Genomic DNA, 18,818 nt, shown 5'->3' with positions numbered 1-18,818 from the left:
GTGGTTGCATCTTCATTCATAGATTTGACCTCCTCTCTTGCCGTAGTAAGAGATGCTGCAGCTACTGTTCACTTTTACTGTTTGGTAGCCTTTGAAGGTCTAATTAGGTCTCTAAGTATTTCTGTATGTAACATGTAAATATCTTCTACGATATATTCTCTGTGTGCTTATCGGAAAACGTTTTCATTTCTGCTATCAACCATGGAATAAATAACCATTATGTCTGCGTTATACTTGTTGAGGAAGTCCCAAACACGTGGGAACATGAAACGCCCTCGTGTCTGGGTTCATGACGTCATCCGTGGGTTCATGACGTCATCCGTAGCCCCACACAGCTCCTCCAGGGACTGCGTCTGGCTTCTCTCCGTAAAGCAGATTCCTTCATCCACCATGGAAATAACCACTAGTTCTGCTTTCTACTTGTTGTGTAACTCCACATACGGGAACATCAAACTCCATGGTGTCTGGGTTCATAATATTATCCGTAGTCCCGCAGCAGCGTCTGAATGAAGCCGCTAGCAGCGCTACTTCAGGAGCAGCAGCAGTTTGATTCAGCAGCAGGACGGCGGTGATGAGGGGCGGAGCTTCTCAACGCTGATTCTCAACTCTGATTGGCTGCCGCAACTTTGCGTCACGCAATTTTTTTCGCCAGAGTTAAAATTTCAACTTGCGTCTATCGCGCCGCTTGGCGGAAAAAAACGCTTTTTCGCAACCTATCGCGTCTGTGCATCGACTTTGCATGTCATCTGGTCGCGCGTCAAATTCACGCCGCGTTTGGTGTGAACAACATTAGATTGTGACACATTTCTCCATTACCATCTTCCTCTAAGGTTGTGACACAAGTTCTGTTTGCGTCAGTGGCGGGCCGTGGGTTTTAGACCAAGGCCTTCAATGACGTGGGTCCACATCAGGTGCGGACTGGGGAAAAGAAGAAAAGTGTCCCGGGACTTCCTGTCTGACCCTCGCGTATTGAACGCGGCGCTGCCCACTACGCGGCGCTGTCCACTACGCGGCGCTGCCCACTACACGGCGCTGCCCACTACGCGGCGCTGTCCACTACACGGCGCTGTCCACTACGCGGCGCTGTCCACTACGCGGCGCGTTCATCCAGACGGTCACGTGTGGACAGCAGAGCTCACTCTGCTACACGGACGATTTCTTTGCACTATTACGGGCATGGAGGTCACACGGTGTGGACCGACCGCGGAGCTATTTTCACCGTATAAGCGCCAAAGCCCCCCGCGCCTATTCTGGAAAAAAAAAAGTAAAAGTAAAAGTAGTGAAGAAGGAGTTTTTTTTTTTTCTTTCTTTTTTCAGCCTCACGCAGCGCCTCTGACGCGGGATTTCCCCCGCAACAAGAACCACACTTCGTTATAACATGACAAAACAATACATGATTAAAAAAACAGCACACAACGCAACGCCACCGCAGATGAAACACAAAAAGCAACTCACCGGATGCTGTTCATTAAAGACAAAGTCCATCTCCTCTCCTTATTAACAACGAGTTCAGCAACGCGGTTGTTCGTTCACGGAGCTTCAGTTCCAGCAACAGGCGCCATGGACCGGTGAGGACAGCCGAGCCTCCCGACCGCGCCCCGGAAACCTCCACGCGTTCTAGGGCAGAACATATCCGCTCGACAGCAGCAGTCGACGCCTCAAATCCACCACCAAGTCCGTTTAAGTCCACCGAGCGCCAAAACACGATAAAAAATAAACATGTCACAACTTCTCTAGCTTCAGCCTGAACCGTTGCAGCTCCCACTGAGCTCCGCCCTGTTGACACACTGGCCAATCACAGCGCATGTTGATGGTCACGCTGGGCCACTGACCAATCACACGTCCACGCCCCCTCGCGGGCCCTGCACGTCAAAGAATCCGCCCAGTTTGTCAAACTAACGATCTGATTGGTTGAAGTCCATGACAATCAACCACAACGCCCACTCCCCGTGTACTTTAATCTGCAAAGGCTTAAACTGCCTTGCTGGCCTGGAGACACAGGAGAGAAAACATCTGATTGGATGAAAGCTTCTCCTTCAAATCAGCTGCAGTCTGATGGCTGAAGACTGCAGGCTGAGCAACAGAGCTGTACAATGAGAAAATAACCTGATAGGGAAAAATAATTATAATACATGTAGTGTATTTGTGAAAAACAATTAAATTATAAAATAGCTATAACTTTGTGATTCTGTTTAGGCCAGCAGAGAAGGCTTATCAGGCCCTGACGGCCCACCACTGGTTTGCATATTCTCCAGCTGTTTGTAGGGTTTTTACGTCTGTGCTTTGACTCTGCATTAATCTACTCTCATCCATACGTCTGTGCTTTGACTCTGCATTAATCTACTCTCATCCATACGTCTGTGCTTTGACTCTGCATTAATCTACTCTCATCCATACGTCTGTGCTTTGACTCTGCATTAATCTACTCGCAGCAGTAATCTGAACGCAGCATAACTCCAGACTTTGAGACTCTTGTCAGGAGGAAACATCCCCAGTTCTCCCAGTATGACTTCCTCCAGACTCAGGTCCATGTCAGTGCTACACCTCCGGTTGAAGCGATGCTGCTTCATGTTTTTCAGTATGTAGCTACTGATAAGGTAGAAGAAAAGTTAATGTTGTATACTTGAATCTCTTTTAATTTATTCAGAGTGTGGTTAAAGCTCCTCCGGACACTGGATGTGTTCTTAGTGCAGCGTTGTCGTAGATTCAGTGAGTGAGTATTCTCAGCTGAAGTTACATCATTTGGGTCTTTTTGAAGCTGCTTCTCAGTAGTTGGACCTTTTTATGTTTGTGCATGAAAGCACTGAGTCTGTTAAAAAATAATGAATTCACTGAATTGTTATGCATGTTGTATTACCTCGTGTCCTTAAGATGGACTTTGGGGTTTTTAATCACTATAAAAGGGAATATTTCTAACTAGTTTGTTCATGCACTCTGTGATATTACAGGATCTCAGGTTCAAACTGCACCATCTTTTCATTCAATCAATTTGAGAAGTTGAACATTTTCCTCGATTTGGGTCGCGGCTCGTCATTCAGGGGTGATGGTGGGTCAGCGGCCAGACCAGTGGAACCACTGGTGTAAAGCATGCATTAATATAATATCTGGCCAACCCTTACGACCCCCTGAGTACGTTCATGCAGCAGAACAGACGACGCAGCTCAGCTGAGGGAAGACACTCACTTTGGTTCTGGAGAGGAGGAAGGAGAGGAGAGGAGGAGAGGAGGAAGGAGAGGAGGAAGGAGAGGAGAAGAGGAAGGAGAGGAGAGGAGGAGAGGAGAGGAGAGGAGGAAGGAGAGGAGGAAGGAGAGGAGAAGAGGAAGGAGAGGAGAGGAGGAGAGGGGGAAGGAGAGGAGAGGAGGAAGGAGGAAGGAGAGGAGGAGAGGAGGAAGGAGAGGAGAGGAGGAGAGGGGGAAGGAGAGGAGAGGAGGACAGGGGGAAGGAGAGGAGGAGAGGAGGAAGGAGAGGAGAGGAGGAAGGAGAGGAGGAGAGGAGGAAGGAGACTTCTTTTGACCTCATCCCACCTCTGAGCCTCCTGCTCAGCAAATAGAACCACTTCTACAACTCCAACGTGGAAGAGGAACACTAAGGAAAGCTTTCTCAAGGTTCTGATGACGGGAACATTGGACAATATGATGTCATTTTTTGTATTATGAAAACAATTATATATTTTGTATGTTATACTACACTGACATAGTATGGAGTGTTATGACGTTTGACATTTATGACATCCAATCTATGACTTTTGCAATACTATACAACAATTGTGAAATAATTTGAATGGTATACTATATACTGACATTTAAGGAGTCTCTAGGCAAACATTTATTATGACATATCCTTATTATTTTATGGAATATTATATATATATATATATATATATATATATATATATTTTGATGGCATACGTTGACATTTTGATAGCACATTTGTGACATGACAACACTGACATGTTCTGTGTGTTACTGCCTGGAGCAGAGAGACCGCTGAACCCAATATTCCACCTCTCATCCTTGGGGTCAATCTCTAAATAAACACTTGGCATAATTATTTTGCATAGTATTTAATAACTTTTCCAAATGTATTGAGGACAACAGGGTACAATTTTTTTTTTACAAATGACATATTTTCATTGTCCTGTATGCATGATTCATGCATGGGTAGATTTGACGCGAGGCGGTTTAAAACAGGAGGAAGGTGAACATCTCACACCAGGTGTTGAGGTCGTTGTGGGAACCCCTGAAAGTTATTCGACATGGGGAGGCAGGGGGGACATCTTTCCTACAAGAACTCTGCCGTGTCCATCATTGAGGGACGGGGAATATGGATCTCGAGGTCATCAAAGGTCTTATGGGACGAACATATACAGGTGGCACAGCCGCGCTCTCAACCATTTAAACTTAATTGAAAATGACCATGTAACTCACATCTTAGGTGGGCGGGACTAAGACAGGAAGAAAGAAAGGAGACGAGGAAAGGAGACGAGGTTGTACAAACTGTGACATGAGAAAAGGCCCCTTGATTTCCCTTTTGACATTTCATTTAATAAAAAGTGTTCATACAATCATTACATCTGGTTTTCTTACACCCGTCAAACATGTCCATACAGTGGTAAAAAGAAAGTGTTGATCCTCAGATATTTAAGATGCGGCACACGGAGCTCAGAGCAGCTGCTGGAGTCATCATATCGATGAACAGCACGACTTCTCTGGAGCAGATGGAATCATTCGTTGTGTGGCCGCTGGTGATTGTGCGTTTGTGCGTTTCCTGCAGTCTATCAACTGTCCTTGTCTTCTTGCTCTGCAACGGCTTCGTACTGCGGCGGCTGTCTGTAGAGGCAGTAGTGCTGAGTCATGAAGACGACGTCGAACACCACGGAGAGCAGACCCAGCCCGAACTTTGTGGGGTCGCCGAATATCAGCCCCCACTCGTCTGAGGAGAGACGCGTCACGGTTAGTAGGAACAGTGGACTGTTTGGTGTGACCAATGTCACGGAGCAGCGTTCCCTCTCCTCCAGAAGACAGCAGCACATAGTCACCGTTGTTGTGGGACTCCAGCAGCATCTGCAGGATGCTCAGGCTTCCCCCGGTGAAGTCCAGCAGCACGTTGCCGATGCTCCAGCCCTCAGTGCTCTGCTTCAAGTAGTTCATGTACGCCTGCAGGAACCAGCAGGCAGGATTATCCATCCCATAAACAACCACTGGAATACTGAACACATGGACACAGTGTGTTTACATCCCGTGTGTGTGTGTGTGTGTGCGCGCATTACCTGTGGCACGTATTTGACCAGCGTGACTGCTAGCTTGATGTAGGAGAAGTAGTAGAGGTAGTCCAGCCAGGTGATCTGTTCGGCTACAGCCAGGAACAAGCTGACCAGAGCGAAGGACCAGCCGATCAGCAGCAGGACCACGGCGGTGCGGGACACCCTCTGACCGCCCCTCTGGGAGAGAGAGGGTTAACCCGTCAGACACACACAACCATGACGGAATCACACACTTAAAGCGACTGCGAGGAACTTTCATCTTGAGTCAGTTTTGGCGGCCCCTGTGGACACAAGACACAAGTGGTAATGCCTACGGAGCGCCACAGTCCCTTAAGGAGAGCTCTGGACTAGATGACAGGCATCAAGAATTACTATATAGAAATAGATAGTCTCACTGATGTTTGCTGTTTATATTCACTTATTAATTCAAAGCATTAATCTAAAGAAATACTAGAAAAAAAGTATATTCAGGGGAAAGCGAACACATTATTTGAGAATAGAGAAACAGTAGGAGCAAGCTCAAATCGTGGCACCGGCACCTCGAATGGGCACTTCCTGTGGCACCTCTAGCTGCCACTAGTTGTGGCAAGCTGCCACAACTATGTACAATATTTTTACACTTGAATAAACAATAATCAAATACAAAGAAAACCAACTATTTGTGGCATCTGGTGAGATGCTCAGATGCATAGTTTAAGGATGTCAGTAGTCAATGTTGTGCTCCCTAGAAGTAGCATTTCCATCATGTGGTTTTTGCATTCATGTGCAAGGTTTCCTTCTGAACCCAGTAGTTCTGCACATATTGAAGATGAGTGCTTTTGACCCATTTGGCCACAAGAGGGAGTTTACCTTTGTGTGAGCAATATAATCATAATAATTGATATTCTTTTGTCAATTTTAATCAAGCCATTCATTTTTTTTAACTTCTTACTAAATCAGACCAAAACAATTAATTGACTGTGCTGTAATTAAGAAATAAGCCAGGTATGCATTTACAAGTTATGTACAAAGTCTTTATCGGTTTTTAAATAATGCATTTATTAATTTAATCTCTCTTTTTAATTTAATCTCTCTGGATCAGAAGAAATAAATGTTTTAGGTAGGTTTTTATTCATTGGTTTAAACTCAGACAAAGACTTTCAAGCTTGTTTTTATTATTATAATTAATACAATCCATAAAATCCTACTGTAACAGAACTAATAATAATAATTAGTAGTAGTAATATTAATGATATGTGCACTGCCACCTGTAAATTATATGAAACCAAACATTAGTTTATGTTCCATATTTGAATATGCTTATTTGTCATTGCCTTTTATGACTGTATGTAGAGATAATGACATTTGTTTACAACAACTTTTTTTTATATTTACTGTAAGAACAGTAAATATTTCTGATGTTATTTTTTTAAATTGGCCTTGCTTTTTAATCTTCTTAAGCATTACTACCAATGGGCTTCTGATGGGGCTCAGTGTCTCCTCCAACACTCTCAACAATACAGCGGACAGCAGGTGTGATGGAATCACAACCTTGAGTTGCCCTGGTGAAAGAAATTGCCCGTACATAATATAACATCGCCTTGTTATGAATCATCTGATAGAGTCTATGAAAGTGTATAGAGAGCTTGAATTATATGATATGTCCATGAGCTACGTTTTATGACAAACACTATTTACATAATCAATATTTAAATGGTTACAGATTTGTCGTTGAACATTGATGTGTATATCTTCTGTAGCATAGGTTTCCCTTCAAACCGGTAGAGGTAGGCGTGGGGCGCCCAGTCTCCACCCAGTCTTCAATATAAATGGTCAAGTTATATTTGACCATTCCTAGATTGCCTCTTTGGCGCCACCCTCTGTTGTCTGTCAGAGAGGGAAAGGGCTGTTCTGTGCTCTTAGTTTTCCCTTTGTTACAAACTGTATTATTTTATTTTTATTTGTTCAAGAGGGACAATGTACAATGTACGTGTATTGGATGCCTTGTTAAAAATAATGATAAAGAACCTTGCAAATGAATGCAAAACGACTGACATCCTTAAACTGTGCACTGTGCATCTCACCAGAAGCCACACATAGTGGCAGGCAGTCGCCAAAACATCTTCTGAATCTATTCTGCAGCGATGACAGCTGTGGCCACAGATACCTGCCACAGCGGCTTCTGGACTAAACATTCAACCAGAACACTGTTGCTGTGCCTCAATGACTGTCTATGTACCACAACATAGCCTAATGAATAGAGCTGTGTTTAAGATTGGACCAAGGTAGGTTGATTGACATTTTGATTACAATGGCATTCAACTAATTCTTGACTGAAACCTAACCTGTATTGTTAATACTTGTATTCTTAAGAGCACTTCATGATTTATGTTCAGCAAAAAAAAAAAAAAAATGACACAAGATTAGTTAGGGGAAAATATTTTTCATTATCAAACAAAAAAGTGCAACAAATAAATTGCTTAAACAGGAGCCTTTTAAAGCAAAACAATAGATCAACACATAAATAAAATAACAAAAAACAAGGTATTAGAAGGAGATCAAAAGCTGGGTGGAACGAACGCCTGGAACTCTCTCTCTCTAGAGAAATAGACTTTCTTTTTAAGTCGGCTGCAAAGTGGCTTTCGTTGGAGCAGACTAGTGTGAGCCTACCTTGAACAACAGTCACATTGACACACACCTCGTACACAGCCGCCTGGCTGATGTAGACCAGACACAGCAGCACAGCGTGGAGGCTGAAGAAGACGTCGTTAGCGCTGACGGGGTCGATTCCATTGGGGTTTTTCCTCAGGAACTCCTCCTGCAGAGCGGATACACACAGACACTTTACCCTGTTCCACAGAACGCATGACCAACACTGAGCCCACCTGCCAATCAAACCTAACATCATTATGATACACGCTATTGTCCCAGTAAACATCACTACATGCTTAAAAAACACTTCACCTTTCATTTAGTTAAGAAAATACTTTTGTGAAAACCGAACCATCTCAAATAGTCCTAAATGAAAGGATAAATTCAAATAAAACCAAGATGAAGTGAGTCTGTTCAGTCTACATGTAAATCACATCCTATATCTTTATTATTTACCATAATGGTCAGTCAGACACAAAGGACTGGGGCCATCTGGCAAAATGCATTTCTAGTTTCACTCATTTCCTGTTGAAGTGTCCTCTGCTGTGCTGAACTTCCTCTCAGGTCTCACAATGAAACTCCTCTCGTGCACAACGACTGGCTCTAAAGGTGTGATGTCATGCGTCTCTCAGAGCCAGCAGGACTGATCAGGACTGGGACACGTGATGCGCATCAACAGCAGTGCCTCTTTAAAAGCATGCCGGTACCTTGATATAAGGCACCCAGAACAGTCCTATGTTGAAGACACTGTAGGCGATGAAGCCCGTCAGGTTCAGAGCCAGGAAGTCAAAGTTGAGACCTACAACACTGAAAACAAACATGTGGCTTTTATTTGTCAGTTTATTGGACTTGTTGCATATTAAAGCATCTCAAGCTGTCAGCCTAATGACGGCAAAACTCTAATTAAATCCCTCTGTAATGATGTAATGTGGTACCAACTGATGTACAGCCGGGTCAAGCTGCTGAGCATGGATGGATATACTGCATTCACCCCCAAGGGGAAGTTTGTTTGTCATCATAGTAGCAGCTCAGACACAAAATAAAAACAAGGGTGAAAGACATATACATTCATTGGGAGTGTAGGATTAAAGATGCAACGTGTGAAATGTAGACGCATGCTGCAAAGCAACTGCTCACCTCTACGGCTAAGTTATCAAAAAAGCGAATTCCCAAGTAACAGTGGGGAAAGAGTAAACACACTCCACCAAACTGCTGAAACATTGAGTCTGTTTAAACACAGACCCGCTGCAGCTCTTAATGCTACTATTGGGGAAACACTTATTTCCTCTAATTATATGACGCGTCATGGCCTGTGACTCCTGGGTGATCTTTCAGTTTGAGAGTCGAGTGATCTGCTATATCTGGATGTTCCGGACTGAAGACGCAACACATCATTGTGTTCTAAGGCTTAAAACATATCTATGGGATGGCGGGAGGAAGGTTCACGATAGGTGCAAGACGTCATGAGCTTCTGTGATTGTGTGTTTTATGCATTTAAGAGGAAACTCTCTGCTCGTTCGGAGAGCAGACTTGGATATACAACAAGTAAAGTAACGTTGTATCTCTGGCTCTGCTCCTTCCTTCATTAATGATTTCACAACCGTGTCGAGCAACACTTTTTCGATCAGCTGCCCAATCCCAAGCTGCTGCATGCAAAGATGAAAGAAGATGATCTACCTCTTCCTCCTGTAGTTTTCCCAGACCTGTGGATAGAAGGACACCGACCAGGCCAGGAAGTACATCCAGCCAATCACCTGGCTGATGGTCAACAGGACGCTGCTGTGGACGACTAGGAAGTGGATCCTGGTGGACGAACTAGAGGAGAGAGAGAAGACACAAAGTCAGTGAGGTACAGCAGGACTCAGGGTACAGAGACACACTGGTTCAGGGCTTGGACTGACACCCTGCAGGTCGTGGAGGGCGGGCCTGATTCAGGGGCCCAAACACAGGAAGTGATGAAAGAAAGGGAACTGAGCTGCTTCTGTGAGACACCCACCTGTCCAGGTCTGTGTGGTTGCTCAGCAGGTACGTGGTCACCTGACCGACCTCGTGGGCCGCCACACTGAAACTGACAGAGGCTGCCTCCACTGGCAGCAACACCTAAACAACAACAACAAGAGGTTTTAGTCGACAGCGTATTGGTCCTGTGGGAGATCTTCTCACTGAAGCACAAATAAACCCAAAAGTCTGCTGATGTTTGCTTTGGCTGATCGACAGGATTCATTTCACAACATGTTCACTGATCTGGGATCAGTTCTTTATATTTCAGGCCTCTGAATAACAAGTGGATCTCTACACAGAAATAAGATCCTCCGAATGATTGGCAGGATTACATCATTATTGATTTCATTTCTCCTCAGAAGAGTTTAAAAAAAAAATACTGTTTCATTAGTATGTCTCACATTTCTGAGGCATTTCATTTGGAAATTTGCATTTGCAACATGCAACATGCCCGCATGCACACATGCCCACATGCAACATGCCCGCATGCAACATGCCCGCATGCAACATGCCCGCATGCCCACATGCAACATGCCCACATGCACACATGCAACATGCCCACATGCAACATGCCCGCATGCCCACATGCAACATGCCCACATGCACACATGCAACATGCACACATGCACACATGCACACATGCACACATGCACACATGCACACATGCACACATGCACACATGCAACATGCCCACATGCAACATGCCCACATGCCCACATGCACACATGCACACATGCACACATGCACACATGCCCACATGCAACATGCAACATGCCCACATGCAACACAGCGTCTTGTGCTCTGTGTCGTGTTACCTGCTCAGGTACGGTGATGACATAAGAGGAGTTCAACTTGGAGCTGAAGGTCACATTAAACTGGATCATGGCCGACTGGTTGAGAGGGGAACTAGATAGAGGAAGACACAAACGTGAGAACCCTGACGGCTGCTTTTAGAACCTCCTGGAGCACACTTCTGGAGCACACTTCTGGAGCACACTTCTGGAGCACACTTCTGGAGCACACTTCTGGAGCACACTTCTGGAGCACACTTCTGGAGCACACTTCTGCTCCAACACCATCACCTGGGTCTACTTCTTTCATTCACTTGCTGAGCAGATTGGCTTTCTGAGGTTTTACCTTCAGCGTGAGACAGAAGCAGCATCAGCACTGTGTGGCGGGTAACACAGCTAAAGCTCAGCAGAACCAGTGTCTGCTTCCTTATTCACTAACAGACGCTGTGCTTTCAAAGAGTCGCATCAAAAACCTGCAAACTACAGCAGATCTTGATCTCAGATTGCATTTTAGAATGCAGCCTCTGTGGATTCAGACTGTGTGGACCTGATGAAGTCATGGATTGTTTAAAGATAGCACATCATAATAATCATGTTCAGCTTCACACTTGGATGTAGGGGCTCTAGTGAAGTGCTTTAATGTTTAAATAACACATTAGAAAATTCAACCAAGCATTGAAACAGATTTACAGATTGTAAAGCCCTCCGAGGCAAACTTGTATTTGTGATGTTGGGCTGTATAAAATAAACTGAATGAAAAGGTATATTTAGAACTCTAATTGAGAGCAAAGCTCCAGACTAACCGTTTTCACCCCCGTCAGTGTAAACCGTCACACATTTAAGTGTTAAAATATTACTTTGTTACTTTCTGGAGTGGTTATTTGCATGAAAACACACAATTTAAATGATTGTATTTATTGATCAATAAGATGAATGAAGAACTTCCACAGCGACGAGATGCTGACGACAGCGTCTGACCGCTGTGTTCCATGTGGAGCACGTCCCTAAATGTGACATGAGCCTGACCACCAACTTCTCTAGGGAAGTGCTATAGGGTAAAATAAAGGAAGAGTACTTCAACTTGCCTTGAATTGTTGTATTTTAAGTTTATTTTATCAGGTACATCATTTTGGGTGAAATATACCCGACGTTAATGATGGTGTTACTGTTTTTAACGTTAGTGTTCTAGGGTTAAAAAGGAGGGCCGGACGAGCAGACAGAAACTGCTCTTACTCGTAACCTCCTACAATGTGAGAGCAGCTAACGCAGCTAACGCTACACGCATTTGCTCTTCGCTGTGCGTCTCGGTGGTTACCTGGCCGTTATGGTGACGTTGGCCTCCGAGTTCTCCTTAAGCGTGACCGACTGTGGAGCCAGCAGACACACGCTGGACTCTGGAGGACAGACGGAGAAACACAATGAACGCACAACCAATGCAAGAGGCTCACGGCGACCCTAAAGCCAGGTGTGGCGTCAGGGACATGAACCCAGAGCGGCCCTCACCAGAGGTGCAGGTCAGCATCCACAGGAGCAGCAGCAGAGCAGGGAGCCGTCTCTCTGCCATCTCTGCTGAATGATGGACGCTGCCACCTACAGGACAAGGACGCAAGGACACAAGGAGCCATCTCGGTTATTTACACATCAACACGTGACAACATCTGCATATTCAACTCTGTGGGGACACTGACTGGCTCTTTTACTTTTTGAGACCTTTAACTTGATTCCATTTTATTTTAGTTCAATGTACAACGTCAAACTGCTCTCAGTTTCATAATTCATATTTACATCACAATGATTCTATGGAGAGACCGGGAGTTAAATATGAAAGTAATAAAAGTAACATAATACAAATCCATAAATCCATTTTCTTTTAATTTTGTGCATATTAATTTTTCAAATAAACCTGCACGTTTATTTGATTTGGGGGTTGCTCTTGCTACATTTATCATAATACCAGCAGTGTCTGAGCAGCAGCTCACAGAGGCAGGACGAGCAGGTCCGACAGGACCGAGAACCCAACAGGAAGCAGTGTTGCCAACTCCTCAGCAAGAAAAAAAATCGCTATTGGCTGTCCTAAAAGTTGCGAGAAGTCGCTAAATTACGTCATCGCCTAATTTGCATAATTGTAATGGAAGCTGTAGGAGACAGGAATATAGTGATATAGCAATTGTTTTACTCATTAATGCTAGCTTGCTTTGGGTGGAACTGTTATAATGTTGCTTTGCCTTTTGAGTATGTTTTTTAGTTGGCATGTGTTTATTTATAACACAAAGTTTGACATAAATCTGCTTCACAGTACAGGCAGTATGGCCGTGTATCATCTCCAATAAACGGCTACAGCCAGCCTTTGAATTCAGGGTTTGATTCCCACTCCTTCTGTATTTTTGAGCGTACAGTTAGACGGAGACATGATGACTACTATGATGTCACAGAGAGTCACACAAAGTGGACAAGGTGACTGAGGTGATTTATTTTAGTGCAATGGTGAAGAAACATTTACATTCCGCTCTGTAAGCCGGGGCGGGATCAGCGGCGGCTTTGCGCATGCGCGATTAATTTTTAGTCTGCCGCTACTGCTGCGCGACTCGCTCGGCTCCTGTGAGTGCTTTGGGACGGCGGAGGGGGCGGGGCTCACGACGGAGGGGGCGGGGCTCACGACGGAGGGGGCGGGGCTCACGACGGAGGGGGCGGGGCTCACGGCAGCACCTGCTGCTCATGAGGACAGTAACTGCAGAACGATACGTGCGGCGCTTCTAGATTTGTCGCTAGTCGCTTTTCACAAAAAGTCTCCAAGAGGGTTTGGAAAGTCACCAGATATAGCGAGAAAGTCTCCAAATTGGCAACACTGACAGGAAGAACCACAAGTGACGTCACGTAGCGCTATATCGCTAGCAGCTGCTCGTTAGACACCTGTAGAGTCTGATTACCGCTCCTCTCTGTTGGGTCTGCGGCAACGTGGACGCTAAACACACGCGGCAGTAAAGCAGTACACGGCAGTGACGCAGCAACTAGCAGTAACGTAGCAACTACACGGCAGTAACGTAGAAACTACACGACAGTAACGTAGAAACTACACGGCAGTAACGTAGCAACTACACGGCAGTAACGTAGCAACTACACGGCAGTAACGCAGCAACTACATGGCAGTAACGTAGCAACTACACGGCAGTAACGTAGCAACTACACGGCAGTAAAGCACTACACGGCAGTAACGTAGAAACTACGTGACAGTAACGTAGCAACTACACGGCAGTAACGTAGAAACTACGTGACAGTAACGTAGCAACTACACGGCAGTAACGTAGCAACTACACGGCAGTAACGTAGAAACTACGTGACAGTAACGTAGCAACTACACGGCAGTAACGTAGCAACTACACGGCAGTAAAGCACTACACGGCAGTAACGTAGAAACTACGTGACAGTAACGTAGCAACTACACGGCAGTAACGTAGAAACTACGTGACAGTAACGTAGCAACTACACGGCAGTAACGTAGCAACTACACGGCAGTAACGTAGCAACTACACGGCAGTAAAGCACTACACGGCAGTAACGTAGAAACTACGTGACAGTAACGTAGCAACTACACGGCAGTAACGTAGAAACTACGTGACAGTAACGTAGCAACTACACGGCAGTAACGTAGCAACTACACGGCAGTAACGTAGAAACTACGTGACAGTAACGTAGCAACTACACGGCAGTAACGTAGCAACTACACGGCAGTAACGTAGCAACTACACGGCAGTAACGTAGCAACTACACGGCAGTAACGTAGCAACTACACGGCAGTAACGCAGCAACTACACGGCAGTAACGTAGTACGTGGCAGTAACGTAGTATTTACATGACTAACGTAGTAACTACGTGACAGTAACGTACATTTATCTGGACTAGAACACAAAGGAACTCACGCCAGCAGAGTCGACTGCTTCCTCGCCGGCAGGTCACGAGACACTTGTGAGTTTTTGTTTTCTTCCTCTTTTCAGTCGGGATTCTTCTTCTTCGTTGGTGGTTGGTGGCAGCCGGTATCCGTTAGGTCGCGGTGCTGCCACCTAATGGAGATGGAGCATTACTGCACCTTCGTCCTCCTAGAGCTCTCAAGGATTCCTTTCCCTCCACTCTAGATACTTCTTATTGATATTTCATCACTTCTTTCTGCCCCATAACGTATAGAACTCATGTAAAGTACACATGACAACTTCTTGAGGTGAATGTGTCCCACTTTACCTTGTGAATGAAAAGAAAGATTGACCAATGCATTGTTGAAGATCCCTCATGATAATAACCAATAAATGAATGAAAACCATCAGTAGCTGTTCATAATAGGAAAAATAAAATCTACGTTTTTGATAAATGCGTGGGTGCTTGTCAGAGGTTTATTTAAGGGGGAGAAACATGGCGCAGTTTCCCATTCATTCTAATTATTCATTTAGTTTAAGTTTTGTTGTAGAATGTTTTGTAGATTGCCATTAACTTTTTTTTTTTTTTTTACACACAAAACTGTTTACAAGCACAACACATCATATATACACACACACCTATGATACTAGTGTACATGCAAATACACTCAATGATGAAATGATGAAAAAAAGTGATGCTTTATTGTAGATTTCAAGATGCCTTCACCTCCCAGAACTACGACAACACTCAAGAGTTTATTTCACAATAACTTTATTACATGAACTCTTTTTACAACATAGTTACATTTACAGCCAGCCTCCTCTCTATAGCTTAGGTGGTGCAGCTATCTTCCATCCCTCCATCTTGCCCACTTTAGTGAAGAAGGCCAGCGTGCCCAGACCCAGACAGGCCGTCGTACCGGTCATAGCACTGTGGGCTGGACACACACACACACACACACACACACACACACACACACACACACACACACACACACACACACACACACACACACACACACACACACACACACGTCAAAGGTTTGTTTAACGACACTTATTTGTATTTATTTTTACACATACACTTCTCAGCTATAAAACAGTAATGTACATTAGACTAATCAATTAAATGTACTGATTGATGATTGCTATGGGCGTGGCATGTTTCCACAAAACGGCCACAGAATGATGTCTGCTGCTTTGGAATCTAATTCAATACTTTAACTCCAACAGAGCGCATGGCCCAAGGGCCCAAAATGTAAATATTAGATGTAATAAACGTTCAGATATTGGTTTCTGTGTCAAGAGACAGTTCCACTAAATGTAGTCGAATTCTCGTGTTTTAACAAGGATGTGACATGCACAGAGCTCAAGTAAAACAAAATCATCACAGGCCATGAAAAAACAGGCAGTTCTTTAAAAAATAAATAAATAATTGATTCTCTAATATAGACCTGTCAAAAGGAGGTGCCTAAATGAGCACCGACGGGAAGAGAACTCGTGTGTGGACGCGGCGTCACAGCGCTACTCCATCAAGCTGTCAGTAACCATGGAGCCCACACGGTCACTAACTGGAGACTTATTGTGTAATGTTTGGAAAAACTTTAAAGCCATTTCAGAGAGAAGCACACAGAAGAAGCGTCTACAATTGAATTGTATTTTGTTGTAATCGCGACATGAACATTTAGTCATGGTTTGCAAAACCCGATAACCAGGCTAAAGTGTGTAGCATCTGTTAGCAGGCTGAAGCCCCTCCCCTGCTCTGTGTACACACAACTACTCGTAACGATGGCGGACCTCCGGCAGGTCGGGAGGAAGCAGAGCTAGTGTACTTACTCCTGGCTCCCAGGAAGATGCCAGAGGCACAGCCCCCGATGAAGTAGTTCACCGGGTCATCCGGGGCTTCCCGGGCCTGAGCGCTGAGACAAGTGGCCATGCCGAAAATGGCTCCCATGGAGGCTGGAACACACAGACAGACCAACTTTATACGAGTTCACACAATATGTGCCACAATGTAATCCATGTGGAACGCTTTAGAAACATTCAGTGAGTCAGAGATATGGAATATATTATGTAGCCTTAACTCCTGACTATTTTATATTTGCTTTTTAAAGATGTTTCTCCACAGAAGGAAAACCCGTTTACCACAGAAAGATGTCCATGCCACAGTCCACATTGATACCCTTTTGTGGCTGGTGCTAATTTTGGTCTTTGTTTTAAGTTGTGAGTTATGAGAATAAAACTATTCTTTTTATTTCCTTAAAATAATGACATTGGTTTTCAAGGTTTCCAGGAGAATATGTCATTGTATCCCTGTTTTGAAGCAGAACACTGTAATGGCGCTTGGTCTTCAAATACGGATGAATATTCATATTTACCCAGGGTGACCGTCGTGTTGGTCGCCCTCTGTACCGCTGCCAGGGCAGAATCAGGCTGGAAAGCCACTATGTGATAGGCTGAACCGACCAGGCCTGAAACACACAACACATTGACAAACTCGAAATCAACAATACATCCCAGCTGTACTTGAAGCTGACCAAGGACTCTGAGTCACACTGGACTGAGTATGAAAGTGGTTTCAGATGGCCACACAAAAAGCCTGCCATCATGATGGGGAAAGACGTAATAATGGTTGAAATAAGTACATAGCTAGTAAAGCCGGCAACTCACTTGTGGTACTTGAGTGGTAAAATACTAGAAGCAGGATTTTAGTTGGGTGGCATTGGAGGATAAAGTGGAACTTCAGATGTTTGTCCAATATAAAGATTTAACATGAAAATTAACGTTTGTTGTTGTTATGTTATAACCGCTTTAATGTATCATAGAGCTAACTTAACATATCATATAGTTAACTTAATGTATCATAGTGTTAACTTAATGTATCATAGTCTTAATGTATCATAGTATTAACTTAACATATCATATAGTTAACTTAATGTATCATAGTGTTAACTTAATGTATCATAATCTTAATGTATCATAGTATTAACTTAACATATCATATAGTTAACTTAATGTATCATAGTCTTAATGTATCATAGTATTAACTTAACATATCATATAGTTAACTTAATGTATCATAGTGTTAACTTAATGTATCATAGTCTTAATGCATCATAGTATTAACTTAACATATCATATAGTTAACTTAATGTATCATAGTGTTAACTTAATGTATCATAGTCTTAATGCATCATAGTATTAACTTAACATATCATATAGTTAACTTAATGTATCATAGTGTTAACTTAATGTATCATAGTGTTAACTTAATGTATCATAGTGTTAACTTAATGTATCATAGTGTTAACTTAATGTATCATAGTGTTAACTTAATGTATCATAGTCTTAATGCATCATAGTATTAACTTAACATATCATATAGTTAACTTAATGTATCATAGTGTTAACTTAATGTATCATAGTGTTAACTTAATGTATCATAGTGTTAACTTAATGTATCATAGTCTTAATGCATCATAGTATTAACTTAACATATCATATAGTTAACTTAATGTATCATCGTGTTTACTTAACGTATCAGTATTAACTCAACGTGTCATAGTTAACTTAACATATCCGTGTTAACTTAACATATCATATTGTTAACTTAACATATCATATAGTTAACTTAATGTATCATAGAGATAACTTAATGCATGATAGTTAGTTTCACGTGTCAGAGTTAACTTAACATATCATATTGTTAACTTAACATATCATATAGTTAACTTAATGTATCATAGAGATAACTTAATGCATGATAGTTAGTTTCACGTGTCAGAGTTAACTTAACATATCAGTGTTAACTCAACCTTTTATAGTGTTTACTTATGACCTGAACGCAGCTTGTTGACAGCAGTCATGTAGCATGTAGCATTAGCTTAAACATTCACAATAGTTAACGCAGTTATCTTTCCCGCCTCCGCGCAACGAGCTGCATCTACAGCCAGAAGAAGCCTCTCTCGTTCCATCAACAATGATATTTACCCAAAGCGGTGGCTAGTTTGGTAGTGATCCATGTTTTCTCCACACAGCCGGTGCCCTCTGGTACGTCCCAGTACCCCATTTTGGACTCAGCAAGGACGCGATCCAAGCAGTGGAACTCTCGCGAGAAGAGGGTTCCTCGTATGTTTTCGGCCGCGGGCGACACAGTGTTGTGGTGTAATACCGCCCCCTGCCGGACTGGAGGGGGAAGCCAGAGCAGAAGGGAAAACAAACCCGCGC

The 18,818-nt window shown here is 43.6% G+C and overlaps 2 protein-coding genes across 3 annotated transcripts; both read right to left on the bottom strand.

Moving 5' to 3' along the window:
• Positions 1-4,163: 4,163 nt before the first annotated feature.
• Positions 4,164-14,635, bottom strand: ctns (cystinosin, lysosomal cystine transporter). Of its 2 annotated transcripts, none has more exons than XM_079220665.1 (11): positions 14,604-14,635; positions 12,190-12,276; positions 12,002-12,080; positions 10,711-10,801; positions 9,891-9,994; positions 9,572-9,709; positions 8,602-8,701; positions 7,941-8,060; positions 5,270-5,440; positions 5,039-5,156; positions 4,164-4,932 (listed from the first exon to the last, which is right to left on the bottom strand). In XM_079220665.1, exons 2-11 carry the CDS (start codon positions 12,248-12,250, stop codon positions 4,778-4,780), a joined length of 1,137 nt encoding a protein of 378 aa, XP_079076791.1. In that variant the 5' UTR covers positions 12,251-12,276; positions 14,604-14,635; the 3' UTR covers positions 4,164-4,777. The 2 variants fall into 2 exon arrangements, 1 of the variants encoding a protein (XP_079076791.1); XR_013771025.1 differs by having other exon boundaries at positions 4,800-4,932; positions 7,913-8,060.
• A 717-nt stretch (positions 14,636-15,352) lies between these two features.
• On the bottom strand, positions 15,353-18,672 carry ndufa11 (NADH:ubiquinone oxidoreductase subunit A11). Its single transcript, XM_079220672.1, has 4 exons — positions 18,582-18,672; positions 16,970-17,062; positions 16,428-16,550; positions 15,353-15,529 (listed from the first exon to the last, which is right to left on the bottom strand). Exons 1-4 carry the CDS (start codon positions 18,658-18,660, stop codon positions 15,417-15,419), a joined length of 408 nt encoding a protein of 135 aa, XP_079076798.1. The 5' UTR covers positions 18,661-18,672; the 3' UTR covers positions 15,353-15,416.
• Between the last annotated feature and the right edge of the window lie 146 nt (positions 18,673-18,818).

Source organism: Taurulus bubalis, assembly GCF_910589615.1.
Source record: "Taurulus bubalis genome assembly, chromosome: 7".
NCBI classification, from domain to species: Eukaryota; Metazoa; Chordata; class Actinopteri; order Perciformes; family Cottidae; genus Taurulus; species Taurulus bubalis.
The sequence above is the reverse complement of the archived record's forward strand: the minus strand, read 5'-3'. Positions and strand labels throughout refer to the sequence as shown.

Bases quoted from the DNA above. Each gene is read 5' to 3' on its own strand.
- ctns (XM_079220665.1), bottom strand. From the start codon at position 12,250: ATGGCAGAGAGACGGCTCCCTGCTCTGCTGCTGCTCCTGTGGATGCTG. The intron at 10,802-12,001 runs GTAACCACCGAG...TCCTCTATCTAG, and splicing joins AACGTCACCATAACGGCCAG to TTCCCCTCTCAACCAGTCGG. The intron at 5,157-5,269 runs GTAATGCGCGCA...TGGTTCCTGCAG, and splicing joins TGGTCAAATACGTGCCACAG to GCGTACATGAACTACTTGAA.
- ndufa11 (XM_079220672.1), bottom strand. From the start codon at position 18,660: ATGGGGTACTGGGACGTACCAGAGGGCACCGGCTGTGTGGAGAAAACA. The intron at 17,063-18,581 runs GTAAATATCATT...TGTGTGTTTCAG, and splicing joins CAAACTAGCCACCGCTTTGG to GCCTGGTCGGTTCAGCCTAT. The intron at 15,530-16,427 runs GTAAGTACACTA...GTGTGTGTCCAG, and splicing joins CATCTTCCTGGGAGCCAGGA to CCCACAGTGCTATGACCGGT.